The sequence below is a fragment of the Salmo salar genome, chromosome 09, assembly GCF_965601325.2.
Source record: "Salmo salar chromosome 09, fSalSal1, whole genome shotgun sequence".
In the NCBI taxonomy this organism is placed as follows: domain Eukaryota; kingdom Metazoa; phylum Chordata; class Actinopteri; order Salmoniformes; family Salmonidae; genus Salmo; species Salmo salar.
Window position 1 is genome coordinate 98,649,163 of NC_138299.1, and position 18,483 is coordinate 98,667,645.

Here is an 18,483-nt window from a genome sequence, read left to right on the forward strand (position 1 = left end):
TCTGTTTAGTTTTCAGAGAAATTCATCTTATGTATCCTCTTAAAAACAGAAAAGAAAGAAAAACAAATGGCCATATTTCCATATTTGGTCAAAAACCAGAACAACCTCAAAGTTTCCTCTCTGTAGAATCGAAGAAAGGTCCCTTGAGAGTCAGAGGAAAGGAGAAGTCTATAGTGCATTACTACAGCACCCTGTTACCATCTCTACCCTTTCAGCCAGACAGTACAGCGAGGCAGGAACTCCGAACAACTGTAGAGCCTCATCCACATAGGCTGAGCCACAGGCACCACCCCTTCTTCCACAAGTGGGAAATGTCCTCCCTGCTCTCCAAGACAAACGGAGGAAATAACAGTTGAACACAATGAGATTATTGTTAACAATTCTCAATGTTTTGGGGGGATGAATAAAGAATGTGAGTTAAATAAATACTTTGGCATATTCTTAATTTATCTGACTAGAACTAAATATTTTCGCCTTTATCACGATGTTCCATGTTGAATTGACCACAGATCACTTGCATCCTTCAGAAAAAAACAGAACAAATATTACAATTAAAATATATACTAATTGATTCAAATAAATCATTCTTTGTGGAATAAAAAAAAAAAATAGAATTATCTTTGTTAATGATATTATTAATAGGAAAGGTGGAGTTATCCAAAATTACAACAAACTGATCGCAGAATTACCGCAAAAAAGGGAGGAGGCAAGTGGAAGGGGGAAAAGGTGAGGAACTTGTTTATCTACCCATTATTAAAGACCAAAACTGGCAACAACAAAAACAAGTAATACAAAAAATGATATATCAGCTTTACACGGCTTTACACGGACCAAAATGTTGATTGCGCGCACAGGTTGCAAAATATTTGGGAAGAGATGTTAGATGTGCCGACCTCCGTGTCACATGGTTTATGAACCGATACGCAAAACAACGCTTGATTCAAAACTACGAGTTTTTCCATTTAAATTATTATTTAAAAAATAATTGCCACAAACAGAATGTTATGTATATGGAACATAACAATCTCAGCTCTGCAGATTTTGCTACCATAGAGACAGAATCATTAGATTACTTATTTTGGTATTGCCCCTATGTAATTTACCTTGTTTCAGGTCGCAGGTTCAGGAATGGCTGAAAAATATATGGCACATGGAAATCATTAGACTGATTAGACTGACGGTGGTTTATGCAGATAGGCGGGATGGACTGAGTAGCTGAGGGTAGGGTTCAGGAGATAGGTGTGATGGACTGAGAGTAGCTGAGGGGTGGGGTTAAGGAGATAGGTGGGGTGGACTGAGAGTAACTGAGGGGGGGTTAAGGAGATAGGTGTGATGGACTGAGAGTAGCTGAGGGGTGGGGTTAAGGAGATAGTTGTGATGGACTGAGAGTAGCTGAGGGGTGGGGTTAAGGAGATAGGTGGGATGGACTGAGAGTAGCTGAGGGGTGGGGTTAAGGAGATAGGTGGGATGGACTGAGAGTAGCTGAGGGGTGGGGTTAAAGAGATAGGTGGGATGGACTGAGTAGCTGAGGGGTGGGGTTAAGGAGATAGGTGGGATGGACTGAGAGTAGCTGAGGGGTGGGGTTAAAGAGATAGGTGGGATGGACTGAGTAGCTGAGGGGTGGGGTTAAGGAGATAGGTGGGATGGACTGAGAGTAGCTGAGGGGTGGGGTTAAGGAGATAGGTGGGATGGACTGAGAGTAGCTGAGGGGTGGGGTTAAGGAGATAGGTGGGATGGACTGAGAGTAGCTGAGGGGGGGGGGGGTTTAAAAGCTCATGTTGTATAATAGTTATGACTAAAAACACGATATATAATGTGTAAGTACAATCTATCTATCTGGTTTGATTCCAGGCTGTATCACAACCGGCCATGATTGGGAGTCCCATAGGGTGGCGCACAATTTTCCCAGCGTCGTCCTGGTTTGGCCGGGGTAGGCCCGACATTGTTAATAAGAATTTGTTCTTAACTGACTTGCCTAGTTAAATAAAGGTTAAATAAAAATAAATATGTAATGTACACTGAACTAAAACTTGGTCCCATGTTTCATGAGTTGAAATAAAAGATCCAAGAAATTTTCCAAACTCACAAAAAGCTTCTTTCTCTCCAATGTTGGGCACAAATTTATTTACATCCCTGTTTAGTGAGTATTTCTTCTTTGCCAAGATAATCCATCCACCTGACAGGTGTGGCATATCAAGAAGAAGATTAAACAGCAACCGGCCTCACAACCACAGACCACGTACGTGTAACCATGCTAGCCCAGGACCTCGACATCCGGCTTCTTCACCTGTGGGATCGTTTGAGGAGGGGTGAGGGGGTAGTGTATTTCTGTCTGTAATAAAGCCATTTTGCAGGGAAAAACTCATTCTGATTGGCCAGATCTGTCTCCCCAGTGGGTGGGCCTGGCTCCCAAGTGGGTGGGCCTAAGCCCTCCCAGGTCCACCCATGGCTGCTCAGTCATGTGAAATCCATAAATTAGAGCCTAAGGAACTTATTTAAATTGGCTGATTTCCTTCTATGAACTGTAACTCAGTAAAATATTTGAAATTGTTGCATGTTGCATTTATATTTTTTTCATTATATATAAAAATATCAAATTACTTTATTATTGCTATGTAACTACTGTAAAAACAAAAAATATACAAATATAAAATGTGTGTAGAATGTAAAAACAAAGAAGAGGGGGGTAAAAAATGTGTGGGCCCCAAAAAAACTAACAAAATTAACATTGAGAATTAAATAAATGATTTGGCACATTCTTCATTTATCTGACTAGAACAAAATGTTTCTCCTTATCATGATGTTCCACGTTGAATCGACCACAGATAAATTGCATCGTTCCTGTGAGATATTGATCATTCACAGAAGGATCAGTGGTGGGGCAAACAAAACCCCAAATAAATTGATGCATGCCAGCAAAGCCACGACACAACACAACACTAAACAATACATTAATTTCACTTTAACGGTGACAAATGGTGCCCACAAACTGCTAGGGCCTACATAAAGCTCAGTGGCAATTTTAGCATGTAAATCTTGGTGGGGAAAACACCTACATTTGTTTTTAGGTGCATGCCAGCAAAACCACTACACAACACAACACTAAATAATACATTAATTGCACTATAACGGTGAAAAAACGGTTCCCACAAACTGTTAAGGCCAATACAAAGCAGTCCCTACAGCAGAGCTTTCTTTTCAGCACCATGGAGTGAATCCTTACCACAGCTACACCTGGCTGTCAGAGGAGCCTTGTCTGGCAGAGAAACAGTTAATCAGCCTCATTTACTGCCTTTTAAAAAAACATAGCTGATATGGCTGACTTGCTTAAACAAATGTGGTTTCTACTGACAATTGAGATGAACAAACTATGGCATAAGGGAACGACAGGTGGATAAGAGGCAATCCGTAATTTCGATGAAGACATAAATGAGCAAGCTAGGAAATGTATAGGCTATAGGCTACATGTGCACCACCAAGTCAGAACAGTAGGTTAAGTTATGAGGGGAAAGGAACCAAACAATTAGGGTTAGAGGCACCTGGGCTACTAACAGCTTAATACACAACATACACTTAGTATTACGTTATTAGCTACGGTATACATATCTCCCTGGCATAATACATAATTTATGCAGCAGCATACAATACATTTTTGGACTCACCTTGTTGTGCTGTGCTCACTTGAACAGGAAGGTGGCGCGGCGGTCCTTCTTGTGGGCAAATTTTGTCATCAAACTTTGTCATCGAAGTCTGGCATTCTTTGGATTTATGTTGCTTTCAAGACAACTTGGAACGCGGAAAGAAACAAGGTCGAATCATGACATCAGTGATCTTTAGGTTGGAGCTCTAGAAGGAGGCCCGAGTTCCCGACTTGGAATTCCGAGTTGGATGAACGTTCAAAACGTATTTTCCCAGTCGGAGCAAATTTTTTCCAGAGTTCCCAGTTGTCTTGAACTCACTGAAGTCTGAGATTTCCCAGTTACGAGTTTCCAGTTGTTTTGAATGTGGTAGAAGTCATGCTGGATTTGACAGCATGGCCAATATATTCAACCTTTTCGGGCCCATGACATGTGAAGGAAGCTTGGAAAAGAGACCCTTAAACCCAGACTTGGACCACACACCCACTCCACTGAATAGCAGGCTCATGATTGCTTTGCAATGCTTGCAGTTAGCCACTGATTCCTTATAAACCACTCATTGTTGAATTAGATATTTCAAACTTGTTGTGTAATGTTTATGTCCAATGGACGATGAGCACCGATACGTTTTATCTATAATTTATCTTCATATGACAAAGATTGAAAAGGATTTGCCAGTAGATTGTCGACTTGATTCATGATGATTCATGATGACTGCTTGTCTAGATTGATAGCTAATATTTTGAAAGTATGATGTTGACATGATCAGTCCAATCAAAGCTACATGATCAGTCCAATCAAAGCTACGGTAGATATTACGTGATTGGATGTCATTTTATCTGTGGCCAATGACCTTGAGCCTTCTTGGATGGGCTTCAGTTTTCGTGCTCTCCCAGTAGATTGTGCGGTGACGTAGTGTCTCTATGATTGACAGAACATTGAGCCAATCACGGCGCAACTAGAGAACATCACAAACCCATACGCTCCGTATTTTCCGCTGGCTGCCCCACCATCACAGAAAGCACTGAGCTAGGCTGAAAGACCTGCATTTTGGAGCTGCCTTACTCAAGAAAGCAAAAAATAGACCAAGTTTATATGCAGCTTTATCAACTCTATTATTATAATTTTTACATTGTTTGCAAACTGATATGTGACACGTATTAATGCCAAAATAACATGCAAAACAAGGAAAACATTTTTTTTATATATATAAAACAGGTGGGGCTCTGCCCTGAATGACGGGGTCGCCACTGCACAGGATGCATTAATATCCCAACCCATAAAGTTTTAGCAAAATGTAATATCTTTAAAAAAAACAATCATGACAGTCAAAAGAATGGAGGGACGATGACCAGAGCATATTATTTGATAGACGTTGGGCAAAAGTTCTGATATACGATAAGGTTTCATATGAGTGGTCAACGATCAGATGAACACAAATTCATAATCATGGAACTAGGTATTGAGAATAACCCCAACTGGGTCCAGTTCAGTCCAGACGCCATGTGACATGAAGAGGTCTGGGTGGATTTGTGCCGCCACCCAGTGGATGAACGCATAAGTTCTCTAGAATTTATAGGCACGCTTGATTTACCTCGCCTGTCGCACCATTTGGGCAGAAGTTTCAATTTTGGTTTCATTCCATTGGTGCTGAAAAAGAACAGTTCACACCAGGTGAAGCTGTCACTGTATTGAAGCCATTGGACACTGTTTATCTTAGCGCACTATGCTTTATTAAGGACGATGCCTTCAGTCAATGACTGGATGGGTTCAGGATACATTATTGCATTCTGTATAAGAAAGTAAACTGGCCCTCTTTGAGGTCTTGAAGATCGATGCATTGCACTCTTTTTGTTTATAGAGCCCTCTTATATATCTTCCACTGTACCTTATTTCACTGTTACAAATGTACGAGATACCAGACCTGGTCTTAGGGATGGCTAACTCTGAAAATCCCTTCCATGTCCACTGAGAGGTAAATCTGCTTTTAGTTTTTTTTGCACCTTACTTGTAGAATGATCTCCAAGGCTCTCTAAAGTTGAATGACTTGATGCCTCTAGTACTATTCAAAAGGCTGATTGAGGACCTTTTTACTGAAGAACGTGTTTGTTTTCAATGATTGTGTTTTGCTTTTCGTACATTGATGTGGATATTGATGAGACTGCTCTTCTCTGTGTCACTGAGGATCTCCGCACTGCCAAAGCGGACTCTCTCTCCTCTGTTCTCATCCTCCTAGATCTATCCGCTGCCTTCAACATTGTGAACCATCATGTCCTCCTCTCCACCCTCTCAGGGCTGGGCGTCCCAGGCTCTGCAGACTCTTGGATTGCATCCTACCTGGCAGGAAGCGCCTACCAGGTGACGTGGAGGGGATCTGTGTCTGCACCACATACTCTCACTACTGGTGTCCCCAACGGCTCGGTTCTAGTCCCTCTCCTCTTCTCTCTATACACCAAGTCACTCGGCTCTGTCATATCCTCACATGGTCTCTCCTATCATTGCTACGCGGAAGATACTCAACTACTGTTCTCCTTCCCCCCTTCTGACACCCAGGTGCATAGCCGTGGGAAGTTGCTGGGGGGTGGGGATGCTGCGATTTTCTTCAGCACCCCTACATCCTCAGCACCACTACTTGCTGCGGCTATGCCCAGGTGGGGACACGTATCTCTGCGTGCCTGGCAGATATTTCAGTTTGGATGTCAGCCCACCACCTCAAGCTAAACCTTAACAAAACGGTGCTTCTCTTCCTCCCGGGGAAGGCCTGCCCACTCCAAGACCTCTCCATCACGGTTGACAACTCCATGGTGTCCCCCTCCCAAAGTGCAAAGAACTTTGGCATGACCCTGGACAACATCCTGTCGTTCTCTGCAAACATCAAAGCAGTGATTCGCTCCTGCAGGTTCATGCTCCCTCCCATTCAGGTTCATGCTCCCTGCCCTTCCTCTGAAAACATCTGAAACCCTACCTCTTCAAACAGTATCTTAAATAATCCCATAGCACCCCCCTCCCCCCAATTAAAAAAAATAATTACTCACTATTCCTGTGATATGGGGTTTTCCCACCAAGCTATCGTAAGATGAATGCACTAAGTGTAAGTCGCTCTGGATAAGAGTGTCTGCTAAATGACAAAAAACTGTAAAATGTAAACATTCATATGTATAATCTATTGATGTGTTTGATGTGTATTGATCAGTGGAGGCTCCTCAGAGGAGGAAGACGGGCACCATCCTCCTCTGTGGATTTCATTAAAAAAAAATTGTGAAACATTTAAAAAGTTATCCTTTTTCGGTAAAACTATACAAAATATATTTACGTCACCAAATAATTTATTAAAACACACTGTTTTGCAATGAAGGTCTACAGTAGCCTCAACAGCACTCTGTAGGGTAGCACCATGGTGTAGCCAGAGGAAAGCTAGTTTCTGTTCTCCTCTGGGTACATTGACTTCAATACAAAACCTAGGAGGCTCATGGTTCTCATCCCCTTCCATAGTAACAAACTAATTATGACATCCTCCGGAGGACATCCTCCAACCTATCAGAGCTTTTGCAGCATGTGTTACTTTTTATTTTTATTTTTGTTTATTTAGCAAATATTTTCTTTACTCTATTTCTGTCACATGCGCTCCCTCTCCGGCCTCTAGGTCACCAGGCTGCTCATTATGGCGCACACCCGTCACCATCATTACGTGCACCTGCACGTCATCAGACTCACCTGGACTCCATCACTTCCCTGATTACCTTCCCTATATATATATAGATATATCACTCCCTTTGGTTCTTTCCCCTCAGGTGTTATTGTTTCATGTTTGTGTTTCTTGGTTTACGGTGCGTTTATTTATTAAAACACTCACTCCCTGACCTTGCTTCCCGACTCTCAGTGCACATCGTTACAATTTCTTGAACTGCATTGTTGGTTTGTAAGTAAGCAAAGCAAAGAAACTAAAACAATTGATGAACTGACATGTCCACCTAATCAAAGGATCAGAGAATGAATCTAGTACTGAAAGCATAAGCTACAGCTAGCCTAGTACTGCGTAAAATGTAAGTAGTTGACTAAAAGTGAGAGAAAGATGATAGTTAAACAGTTTTGAACCAATAATTATTTCAAATGGAGGGGAGAGTTTTCACTTACTTAGCTAGCAAATGCAGCTAGCTAGCTAGTTTAGCCTACTCAAACACCGGGATGCTATGTTAGCCAGCTGGCTATGACTACTGGAACTCCGAAGTCAAGGTAAACTTTTGGTTTTACAAATGTATTACAACCGGGGCCCGCCGGTGTAACTGCTTACTGACTGTACTAAATGATTGGAGCGGGTTTACTTATACGTTAGATCTATTAGCTATGTTGACTATGATGTTACTTTAGTTAATATGGTGACAATGATGTAAGCTGTATGTAGCGGTTATGATATGAAGGTTTGGCTTGGAAAGGTTTTTTTCACCTGGTCAGACAGCTGATGTGTTGTGCACTGAAGTCCACAAGCGAAGGAAAAAGGTGAGATGAGGAGAGCGCAGAGATGCGAGAAGGAATACAACGAGGTGTTTATGTGGCTATGAAAATGAACTGTGTGTGTGATCAGGGGTGTAGTCATTCCGACGATTTTGTTGAAAAACATTTAATTAGACGGAATGTAATGGGGATTAACATACCTGAATTTGTCCCATAGAAACTCTTGTTTGCAACTGTTGAACTAATGATTAAACACTGATCTAGGGTGTAATCAAAACCTGGTCCTGCCCCAGTTTTTTGTCGTAGTACTACACAGCTGATTAAAATCATCAACTTCATGCTGAATTGGTTATTTGAATCAGCTGTGTTGTGTTTGGGCAAAAAAAACAATCGTACACGGGGACCCTGCACTAGATCAGTTTGGGAAACCCTGCACTAGGTCAGCTAGGTACAGGCCAGTGTGTGCAAGGCGGTATTGCATATGTCTTTGTCTGTCACCTCAAATCTCTCGACCTGTGTGCACCTAAATTGTGAACTTTCATTCATAGGCTAGGTTAAAAAAAAAAAAAGTGTGCTGGGAGAACTAAACCAAGTGCAACGAAAAATACCCCGGTCAATTTCATTCCGGGCATGATCTGGCGTGCTGCAAATTTCTTACCAAGTATGCCCATAATCGGAATCGCCCACACGTCTCCTATTGGCTACATTTAGAACGACAGGTAAGCACATACTCCACAACAATTGGTTGTAGACTAAACTGCTTAAAATACAAACATTTGATTGGTGACATATTGCCTCTCGCCGTAAATTCATTGGTTCATATATCTCGGGTGGAAATTCACTATAGGTTGTCCATGTCCCACAGTTGAGACCGGTAAAAGAGCAGGCGAACACGTTGTGCGGTGCCCTGCTCGAACAATCATTCAAGCTACCGCCTGGCAGAGCGGAGGTGATTCAGTGAAATCACTTTAACTATTTGAACAATTGCCTCCTGGTAAGTACAATACCCTGTGTAGCATTATTGAATAAATATTCGCTGATGTAATACCCGTAATCTAACGTGAACGCTAGTTCGCATGATTAAGTTAGTCCATCTTGGAGTTGTGTTAACTAACGCTACCTATATAGTAAATTCTTGTCTTAATTTATTCAATGTGCGATTAATGACATTGCATCGGATGACGTGGGTTAAATCAGTCGGCCAATGCCCAAATTGACTGTCTAAATGGTCAGCTAATCCGACGGTTGAAAGAATGGCCTTTCCTGATTTCTAGCTAATGGAACGGCTAGCGAGCCATGGTTGCCCAGTTAGCGGTGTATTTTATATATATATAAAAAAAAGAAATTGCCATCCAACGCCTCTGTTGAAATGTTTACAATAATATCAGTTTGATGTCGAAGATTAACAGTCGACCACTGTTTTATAGACTGTTATTAACTAGCTAGCTGAATAAACTCTGAACGGAAAAGGGTAGCCGTGGCTAGGCTAGGAAATTAGCTAGTTAGCCAGTAGCATTCTATTTGCCGCACGTGCTGGTTATGAAAGATCTATCGTAGCTAGTTCCAGCTGTCAGTTGATTGGCTAATAGGACAGTTGTCTGGACAACTACGTTGTCTGGACAACTATATAAATACCTTGTTTGCAGGCCAAAAAACGTCACATTTCAATACTTTTTTATTTTCTGTCCATGGCGTGACCGGTGTTGCATCTTGGCCTTTTTAGGCATAGATACTATTAGCTAATTTAGCTAACTAACGTTAGGTAACTAGCTTAGCTGGGTGGGTCTGGGTGACCCATTTGTCTCCCACAATGAATTTCATACTACTATGAACTGAAACCAATTATTGGTTGAATTGACTCGATTTCTAGCTAGTTAACCATAGACCAGTTGGAATGCAAATTATTTATGCTCTTGCACAGCCTCATGTAATGTTCTCGGATTGCATTTGTCTCATGATTGGCTATATATATAATTTTTGTTTTATTTTAGTGGCTTCGGCTATTTCAGCCACACCCATTGCTGACAGGTGTATAAAATTGAGCACGCCGCCATGCAATCTCCATAGACAAACAATTGCAGTAGAATGGCCTTACTGAAGAGCACATTGACTTTAAACATGTCACTGTCATAGGATTCCAACAAGTCAGTTTGTCAAATTTCTGCCCCGGTCAACTGTAAGTGCTGGTATTGTGAAGTGGAAACATCTAGGAGTAAGAACGGGTCAGAAGTGGTAGACCACACAAACTCACAGAATGGGACCGCTGAAGCGCGTAGCGCATATCTTCTGTTGCAACACTCACTACTGAGTTCCAAACTGCCTCTGGAAGCAACGTCAGCACAAGAACTGTTCGTCGGGAGCTTCATGAAATGGGTTTTTATGGCCGAGCAGCTGCACACAAGCCTAAGATCACCATGCGCAATGCCAGGCGTCGGCTGGAGTGGTGTAAAGCTCGCCGCCATTGGACTCTGGAGCAGTGGAAATGCGTTTTCTGGAGTGATGAATCACGCTTCACCGTCTGGCAGCCTGATGGACGAATCTGGGTTTGGCAGATGTCAGGAGAACGCTACATGCCCCAATGCATAGTGCCAACTATAACGATTTGTGGAGGAATAATGGTCTGGGGCTGTTTTTCATGGTTTGCGCTAGGCCCCTTAGTTCCAGTGAAGGGAAATCTTAACACTACAGCATACAATGACATTCTGTACATCCAACTTTATGACAACAGTTTGGGCAAGGCCCTTTCTTGTTTAAGCATGACAATGCCCACGTGCACAAAGTGAGGTCCATACAGAAATGTTGTCGATCGGTGTGGAAGAACTTGATTGCACAGATCCCTGACCTCAACCCCATCGAACACCTTTGGGATGATTTGGAACGCCGACTGCGAGCCAGGCCTAATTGCCCAACATCAGTGCCTGACCTCACTAATGCTCTTGTGGCTGAATGGAAGCAAGTCCCTGCAGCAATGTTCCAACATCAAGTGGAAAGCCTTCCCAGGAGAGTGGAGGCTTTTAAAGCAGTGAAGGGGGGACCAAGTCCATATTAATTCCCATGATTTTTGTAATAAGATGTTTGAGCAGGTGTCCGCATATATTTGGTCATCTAGTGTAGCTTGACTATATGGCTAGACTAGTGGGATTTCAGACTGAACAGAAACAGATGGTGACCAGAACAGGTCCAGATAATGTGTATGCAACCTACCCAATTTAATTTGAGTTCAGACTGTTATTCACATCCAGTCAATTATCAACACCATGACAACCACACCTTGTCCCTGTTTCAGTTCTATCCAGCTGACCAAAGAAATGGTGATGGAGAAGCCAAGTGCCCAGCTCGTCGGGCGGGAGTTTGTCCGACAGTACTACACACTACTCAACCAGGCACCCGACTACCTGCACAGGTAGTACTAGAGAATTCTTCCCAAACCAGTATCTATTCCATGATCTGCTTTCATATATTAGTGGGCTATCTATGCCTCTAAGACAAGAAATAACTGTTTTTTTCAACTTGTTTTAGGTTTTATGGGAAGAACTCTTCCTATGTACATGGAGGTCTAGACAACAATGGCAAACCAGTTGAAGCGGTCTACGGACAGTCGGTGCGTACTGCAAAACAATCTCCCTAAATTATGTTTGCAATACTTCATGAAACCTTAGTGAAGCACTAATAGGTTTTAATTTTTAAAATATCTAATGTGACACATCCACTCATGATTTTATGGCATTGATCATTGTTGTTAAAGATGGGTAATGTATTGTCAGTTAGGCTTTCTGATACAAGGCTAACGCTTAAGTTTGAGATTCTCATCAAGGTCTTTTATTTATGTGAAAAGGAGATCCATAAAAAAGTGTTGACGCTGAACTTTCGTGACTGCCACACCAAGATCAGACATGTGGACGCCCATGCGACCTTGAACGAGGGCGTGGTGGTGCAAGTGATGGGGGAGCTGTCCAATGACATGCAGCCCATGCGCAAATTCATGCAGACATTTGTGCTGGCCCCTGAGGTAAGTCCTTCAACTGTATAAATGGACATTTGTCCTTGAAACGTTTTCATTATTGTGTTAGTGTCCAGTTAAGCTATAGGGTTAATTTTGTGTTAACTCAATGACGTTGGTGTTTCAGGGCACTGTAGCAAACAAGTTCTACGTTCACAACGATGTATTCCGTTACCAAGACGAAGTGTTTGGGGATTCTGACTCAGAACCCCCTGAAGGTGAGCCTGTTAAAAATTAGCAAGCTGCTTTACGGTTGGCTGGTTGTTTCATGTCATTTACTTCTCATGACTAATACATAATGGTTAGAAGTGTTGCTCTTATTGAACTCCATCACAGTGCTTTTTACTCATACATTACCTTGCATACGGGTCAACACTAGTATTATGAATAATATGCTAAATGACTAAAATGGAATTGGTATTTGATTCAGCCCCAAAACTGCAGTAAGTGGGACTCAATGTTGTTGATGTTTTAGAGTCTGACGAGGATGTGGAGGAGATGGAGGAGAGGGTACCATCACCAGAGGTGACCCAGGAAGAGGCTGCAACCTTCTACGAACAGACACCATGGTAAGGAAACTTATTCATCTTCTCTTAATATATCATCTTAGTCTTGACTATATCAGCAATCCTATTCTACTTTAATCCTCAACGTTAAATCTATTACTGTCGCATGAGTGGTGGCAAACATGCCCTTACTTCATAATAGTGACAGTATGTTAGTGAGAGTGTCGGATATGGGTGTGTAACGCATTAGGACCTCCACCAACGGTGCTCAGTCACATTTGGATTATTGTAATTAAACCTAACAAAACAGAAATGACCCTGTTAAGTTGTAATCACATAGAACAATGTTCTCAGACCAACACTGACAGGGGTTATTAGAAAGCAAAACATTGCCTGTTACATCTTCATCCCTGCTATAAATGAATATCTTTTTTTTTTTAATGCTTAGAAGAACAGGTCTCCTATACGGTAATAAAACAATTCCGGCTATAATATTTGTATTGTTGCTAATTACCTGTCCTATGGACCATTTGCATGAACATTTATTTAAATGATACAGCTGTTTTCAAATACAATTGCAATCTAGGCCTTTCTCATTTAATTTAGCCTAGCCATTAACATTTTTTTATTGTTATTGGACATTTTTGTCAATGTGTGGGGGGGTAAAAAATGTGTACTGAAAGCACTTGCATACAGTACCAGTCTCAAGTTTGGACGCCTACTCATTCCAGGGTTTTTCTTTATTTGTACTATTTTCTACATTGTAGAACTATGACATAACTACGAAATAACACCTTTGGAATCATGTAGAAACAAAGTGTTAATGTAATACATCAATAAAATCAATTTAGCCTCAAATAAATAATGAAACATGTTTGGTTTAAATAATGCAAAAACTAAGTGTTGGGGAAGAAAGTAAAAGTGCAATATGTGCCATGTAAGAAAGTTAACTTTTAAGTGCCTTGCTCAGAACATGGGAACATATGAAAGCTGGTGGTTCCTTTTAACATGAGTCTTAAATATTTCCAGGTAAGAAGTTTTAGGTTGTAGTTATTATAGGACTATTTCTCTCTCTACGATTTGTATTTCATATACCTTTGACTATTGGATGTTCTTTATAGGCACTTTAGTATTGCCAGTGTAACAGTATAGCTTCCGTCCCTCTCCTCGCTCCTACCTGGGCTCGAACCAGGAACACATCGACAACAGCCACCCTCGAAGCAGCGTTACCCATGCAGAGCAAGTGGAACAACTACTCCAAGTCTCAGAGCGAGTGACGTTTGAAACGCTATAAGCCCGCACCCGCTAACTAGCTAGCCATTTCACATGGGTTACACCAGCCTAGGCTTGAAGTCATAAACAGCACAATGCTTGAAGCACAGCGAAGAGCTGCTGGCAAAACGCACAAAAGTGCTGTTTGAATGAATGCTCACGAGCCTGCTGCTGCCTACCACTGCTCTATCAAATCATAGACTTAATTATAATATAATAAACACACAGAAATACGAGCCTTAGGTCATTAATATGGTCGAATCTGGAAATGATCTCAAACGTTTTTCCTGTCAGTGAAATATGGAACCGCTCCGTATTTTATCTAACGGGTGGCATCCCTAAGTCTAAATATTCCTGTTATATTGGACAACTTTCAATGTTATGTCATAATGGCAAATTAGTTCGCAACGAGCCAGGCGGCCCAAACTGTTGCATATACCCTGACTCTGCGTGCAAGAGAAGTGACACATTTTCACCTGGTTAATATTGCCTGCTAACCTGGATTTCTTTTAACTAAATATGCAGGTTAAAAATATATACTTCTGTGTATTGATTTTAAGAAAGGCATTGATGTTTATGGTTAGGTACACGTTGGAGCAACGTGTACCTAAGCGATTATATGCAACGCAGGACAGGACAGGCTAGATAAACTATCATCAACCATGTGTAGCTAACTAGTGATTATGATTGTTTTTTATAAGTTTAATGCTAGCTAGCAACTTACCTTGGCTTCTTACTGCATTCGCATAACAGGCAGGCTCCTCGTGGAGTGCAATGTAAAGCAGGTGGTTAGAGCTTTGGACTAGTTAACCGTAAGGTTGCAAGATTGTTATGAAAACTTGAAATCGGCCCTAATATTAATGCACATGATTTTGGAATGAGATGTTCGAGCAAGTAGACAACCACCATTTTGGCATAATGTGGTAATATGCATCATAACGCTGAAGAAGGCACTAATGCCGAAATGTTGGTGCTTTACCAAATAAATGCGACATGATTTTTCTAGCCTACAGTTTAGTCTCCGTTAGTTGGCACCTCTGTTTTGCACCAGCTCATGCTTTTCACCAGAATTTGTTACAGTAACATCATGGTAGCATGCTGCAATGCATATTCTCCTTTTTCATAATCTCAAATTAGAACGTTAGTTTCTTTATGACAAGTCTATGACCAGAAAATACTCGGGGTTAATATTAGATCTGTGTCTGGGCTATTTCAGCACCGAGCCAGAGGGGCTAGTGGAGGAGGAGTTGGCTGTGACCCCAGAGCCTGAACCTGAGGCGGAGCCAGATCCAGACGTGGTGGATGGAAAACCGGCCCTGGAGCCAGAGACCCAGCAGCAGCAACACACTACAGAGGAGCAGGGAGAGAAGTGTCCTGTCTCCTCACCCCTGCCCTCTGACACTGCTGACCCTGCCCCTGCACCTGCTGCTGAAGATAACAGGGTAGGGCTCAACCCTCATTTTGGCAATGGTCAGGTTTCCATGTGGGTCCCGGCTGACTAATCCCCTCTGGATGCTGTGCTTTTAGCTGGTTATCCACTGTCAACACTGAGGTCACTAGGCAATCCCATGTGTGACCTGTCTACACCTATTCTGTTTTGGTTTAAGAACCATTTTGGTTGCATTACAATCAGCTTTGATAGTTGTTTATTTACAAAATTAGCTATTGCTGAGAAATTCCTTTTTTCTTTTGCCTCTTGATGTTTTTTCATTAGTTTTACTTAGCTTCTAGTGGTTTCCCTGTACAGCTACCAGACCTCATTCAGCTTGATTTAATAACGTCTGTTTCGTCTCTCCTCCAGCCTTTCTCCTGGGCGTCTGTCACCAGTAAGAACCTTCCCCCTAGTGGAGCGGTCCCTGTCTCAGGCATCCCCCCCCACGTCGTCAAAGTCCCCTCGGCACCGGTACGTTAACTTTGTTACTTTTCTCTATGTAAAATGATTAAACACCAGTAGACGAAACAACCACATGTACTATATTGATTACTAAGGGGGCTAAATTCTCCTATTACATATCTAGCATGTATCCTACCAGTTGAAGAGAAACTATTAGCTATAACAAACACATTTGGTGACCTTTTTTAATGAACGTTCCTCTTTTTAATGAACACATTCAATCAACTAGTTATGTAGCTTGGAGTCTGTCTTATCTTGGTCTTCTAGCTTGGTATCTCATTGTTTTGTCTTGGTGCTTTAGCCCAGGTTGGAGGTGAAAACAGAAGCCGCAGCACAGAGAACACAACCGAGAGGAGACCAGAGACCACGGGAAGCAAGGCCAGGCCCCCCACCAGTCAACAGAGGACCCCGACCAGGAGGTACCGTCCACTAGCATCTCACCCAACACGCAGTACCATCCACCAGAGAGCTGGGTCATGTTTAGGATGTAGAAAACATTTTGAAATGAAGTGAAACTGGGTGGTACTACCTGACATCAGCACACTGTTTTGCTACAGTGTGCTGTCTACATTGAATGTAATCCGATCTGTGTTGGTCTGGTTTATTTGAGGAAACAGCAGACATGTGGATACAGTTGCATGTCCGTTAATGAAGTGATCTGTCATACCTCTGTCTGCTCTTGGTTTGCAGTGCGGGAAGGAGAGCAGGGAGAGTCGTCAGAGGTTCGCCGTGTGGTGAGATATCCAGACGCTCACCAGCTCTTCGTAGGAAACGTCCCCCATGATGTGGACAAGGCAGAGCTCAAGGAGTTTTTCCAACGTATGTCACGTTTTATTTCAAAATGGTCTGCAAAAAAAGTGTTTTAATGAATGGATTTGTATGGCTTCAACTGACTGCTGGTGTGTAGTAGTGCCAGATATAGACGGCTAGTCTCCATTAATCATAGTCTCCCCCCCCCCCCCCCAATGACCTGTAAAAGGGTTTGAAATAATTGATTAAAATCACTGTTCTGTAATGTTAAATGATCTGTGTCCCTGCTACAGAATATGATACGTGCTTTGCAGCAACTGAAGTAATTGATTGAAATGGTTGATTTGTAATTTTTTATACGATCTCGTTCCTCCTACAGAGTATGGTACTGTTCTTGAGCTACGGATCAACAGCGGTGGAAAGCTTCCCAACTTTGGATTCGTGGTGTTCGACGATTTTGAACCTGTACAGAAAATCTTAAGCAACCGGGTAAGAATTGTTTTCATTACAAAGTCCCATGCTGATTTGCTGATTTGATTAACCTAACTCCACTTTGTAAAGCCTTGGACTCAATCTGATCTTTAAAGTTGTTTTTGATCATATGAATGAATGTTCTGACAGTCCTCTTTCCTCTGTAGCCCATTAAATTCAGAGGAGACATCCGACTGAACGTGGAGGAAAAAAAGACGCGCTCCGCCCGGGAAGGGGACCGGCGAGACATCCGCCCCAGAGGTCCAGGTGGCCCCGGAGGGCCCCGAGAGAGGATAGGAGGGCCCAGAGGTCCCCCCACCAGGGGTGGCATGGCACAGAAACCCAGCTTTGGCTCTGGAAGAGGCACTGGACCCAGCGAGGGAGGTCGCTATATGGGACCTCGTCAGTGAACGTCACTCTGACGTTGGTCTAATGTACCATGCCAGCTACAACAGCTGATGTCAGTCGCCCCGACTCGAGTATTGTACAAAGATGGCTTCTCCATCCCTCCCTCCCTCCTGTTCGCTTTTTGTTTTCTACCCTGGGATTCTGGAATGTGATCCATCTCTCCTTTCTCCCGACGTTGACATGATCTGGACTTTTCTCCTTGTCTTTTACGTCCTGAACTTGAATTTGTGGAAAGTAAAGAGTCTAAACTAACTACTTGAATTGGAACAACCCAGTTTGGTTTTGGCGTTCTCTCCCTGTTTCTTAAAGGAACGTGTATGTACTGCTTGGGCGGTCCTGTGTATTACCACCACTGTCTTTTCAGGTCAAATGCAAGTAATGGTTTTATTTTAAATTGTGGAGTTGAGTCATGGTTGTAAATGGTTATTATCGAGCATGTAACAAATCCGGTCTGCCTTTCACTGATGCACTTCATCATGACAATACCAATCAGCTGATGAGAGAACTGAATAAACATGAGTTACTGTTTTAAACCTGACTTCTGTATTTTATACATTGAGTTGCTTTTTATGGCTTTGTTTTGCTGGACACAGATTAAGGTTGTTTTTTTGTTGGAGATTGTCTTCAATTTAAGAAATGTCCCTATATACACTGAAAGAATATAAATGCCACAATTTCAAATGTTAGTTACATATAAGGAAATCAGTCAATTGAAATAAATTCATTAGGCCCTAGTCTATGGGTTTGACATGACAGAACACCCATGCGTCTAGTCACTGGTTCCTTTTAAAAAGTAGGTGTGGATCCGAACCATTAGGTGTCTGGTGTGACCACATTTTGCCTCATGCAGCCCAACATCTCTTTTGCGTAGTTACTCAGGCTGGTTGTGGAATCTTGTCCCACTCTAATGGCTGTTCAAAGTTGATGGATAATGTCAGGAGCTGGAACATGCGGTTGTACACGTCGATACAGGCCAATGCATGCTCAACGGGTGACATATTGGAGTGTGCAGGCCATGAAAGCACTGGGACATTTTCAGCTTCTGGGAATTGTGTACAGGTCCTTGTGACATGGGGGTTGTGAGTTATCCTG

At 42.3% G+C, this 18,483-nt stretch overlaps 1 protein-coding gene across 1 annotated transcript; it reads left to right on the forward strand.

Moving 5' to 3' along the window:
• The first annotated feature begins 8,973 nt into the window (after positions 1–8,973).
• g3bp1 (GTPase activating protein (SH3 domain) binding protein 1) lies at positions 8,974–17,924 on the forward strand. Its single transcript, NM_001141803.1, has 12 exons — positions 8,974–9,084; positions 11,377–11,493; positions 11,610–11,691; positions 11,926–12,099; positions 12,218–12,308; positions 12,566–12,659; positions 15,085–15,310; positions 15,670–15,771; positions 16,064–16,181; positions 16,453–16,581; positions 16,892–17,001; positions 17,151–17,924. Exons 2-12 carry the CDS (start codon positions 11,399–11,401, stop codon positions 17,391–17,393), a joined length of 1,464 nt encoding a protein of 487 aa, NP_001135275.1. The 5' UTR covers positions 8,974–9,084; positions 11,377–11,398; the 3' UTR covers positions 17,394–17,924.
• Positions 17,925–18,483: the final 559 nt, after the last annotated feature.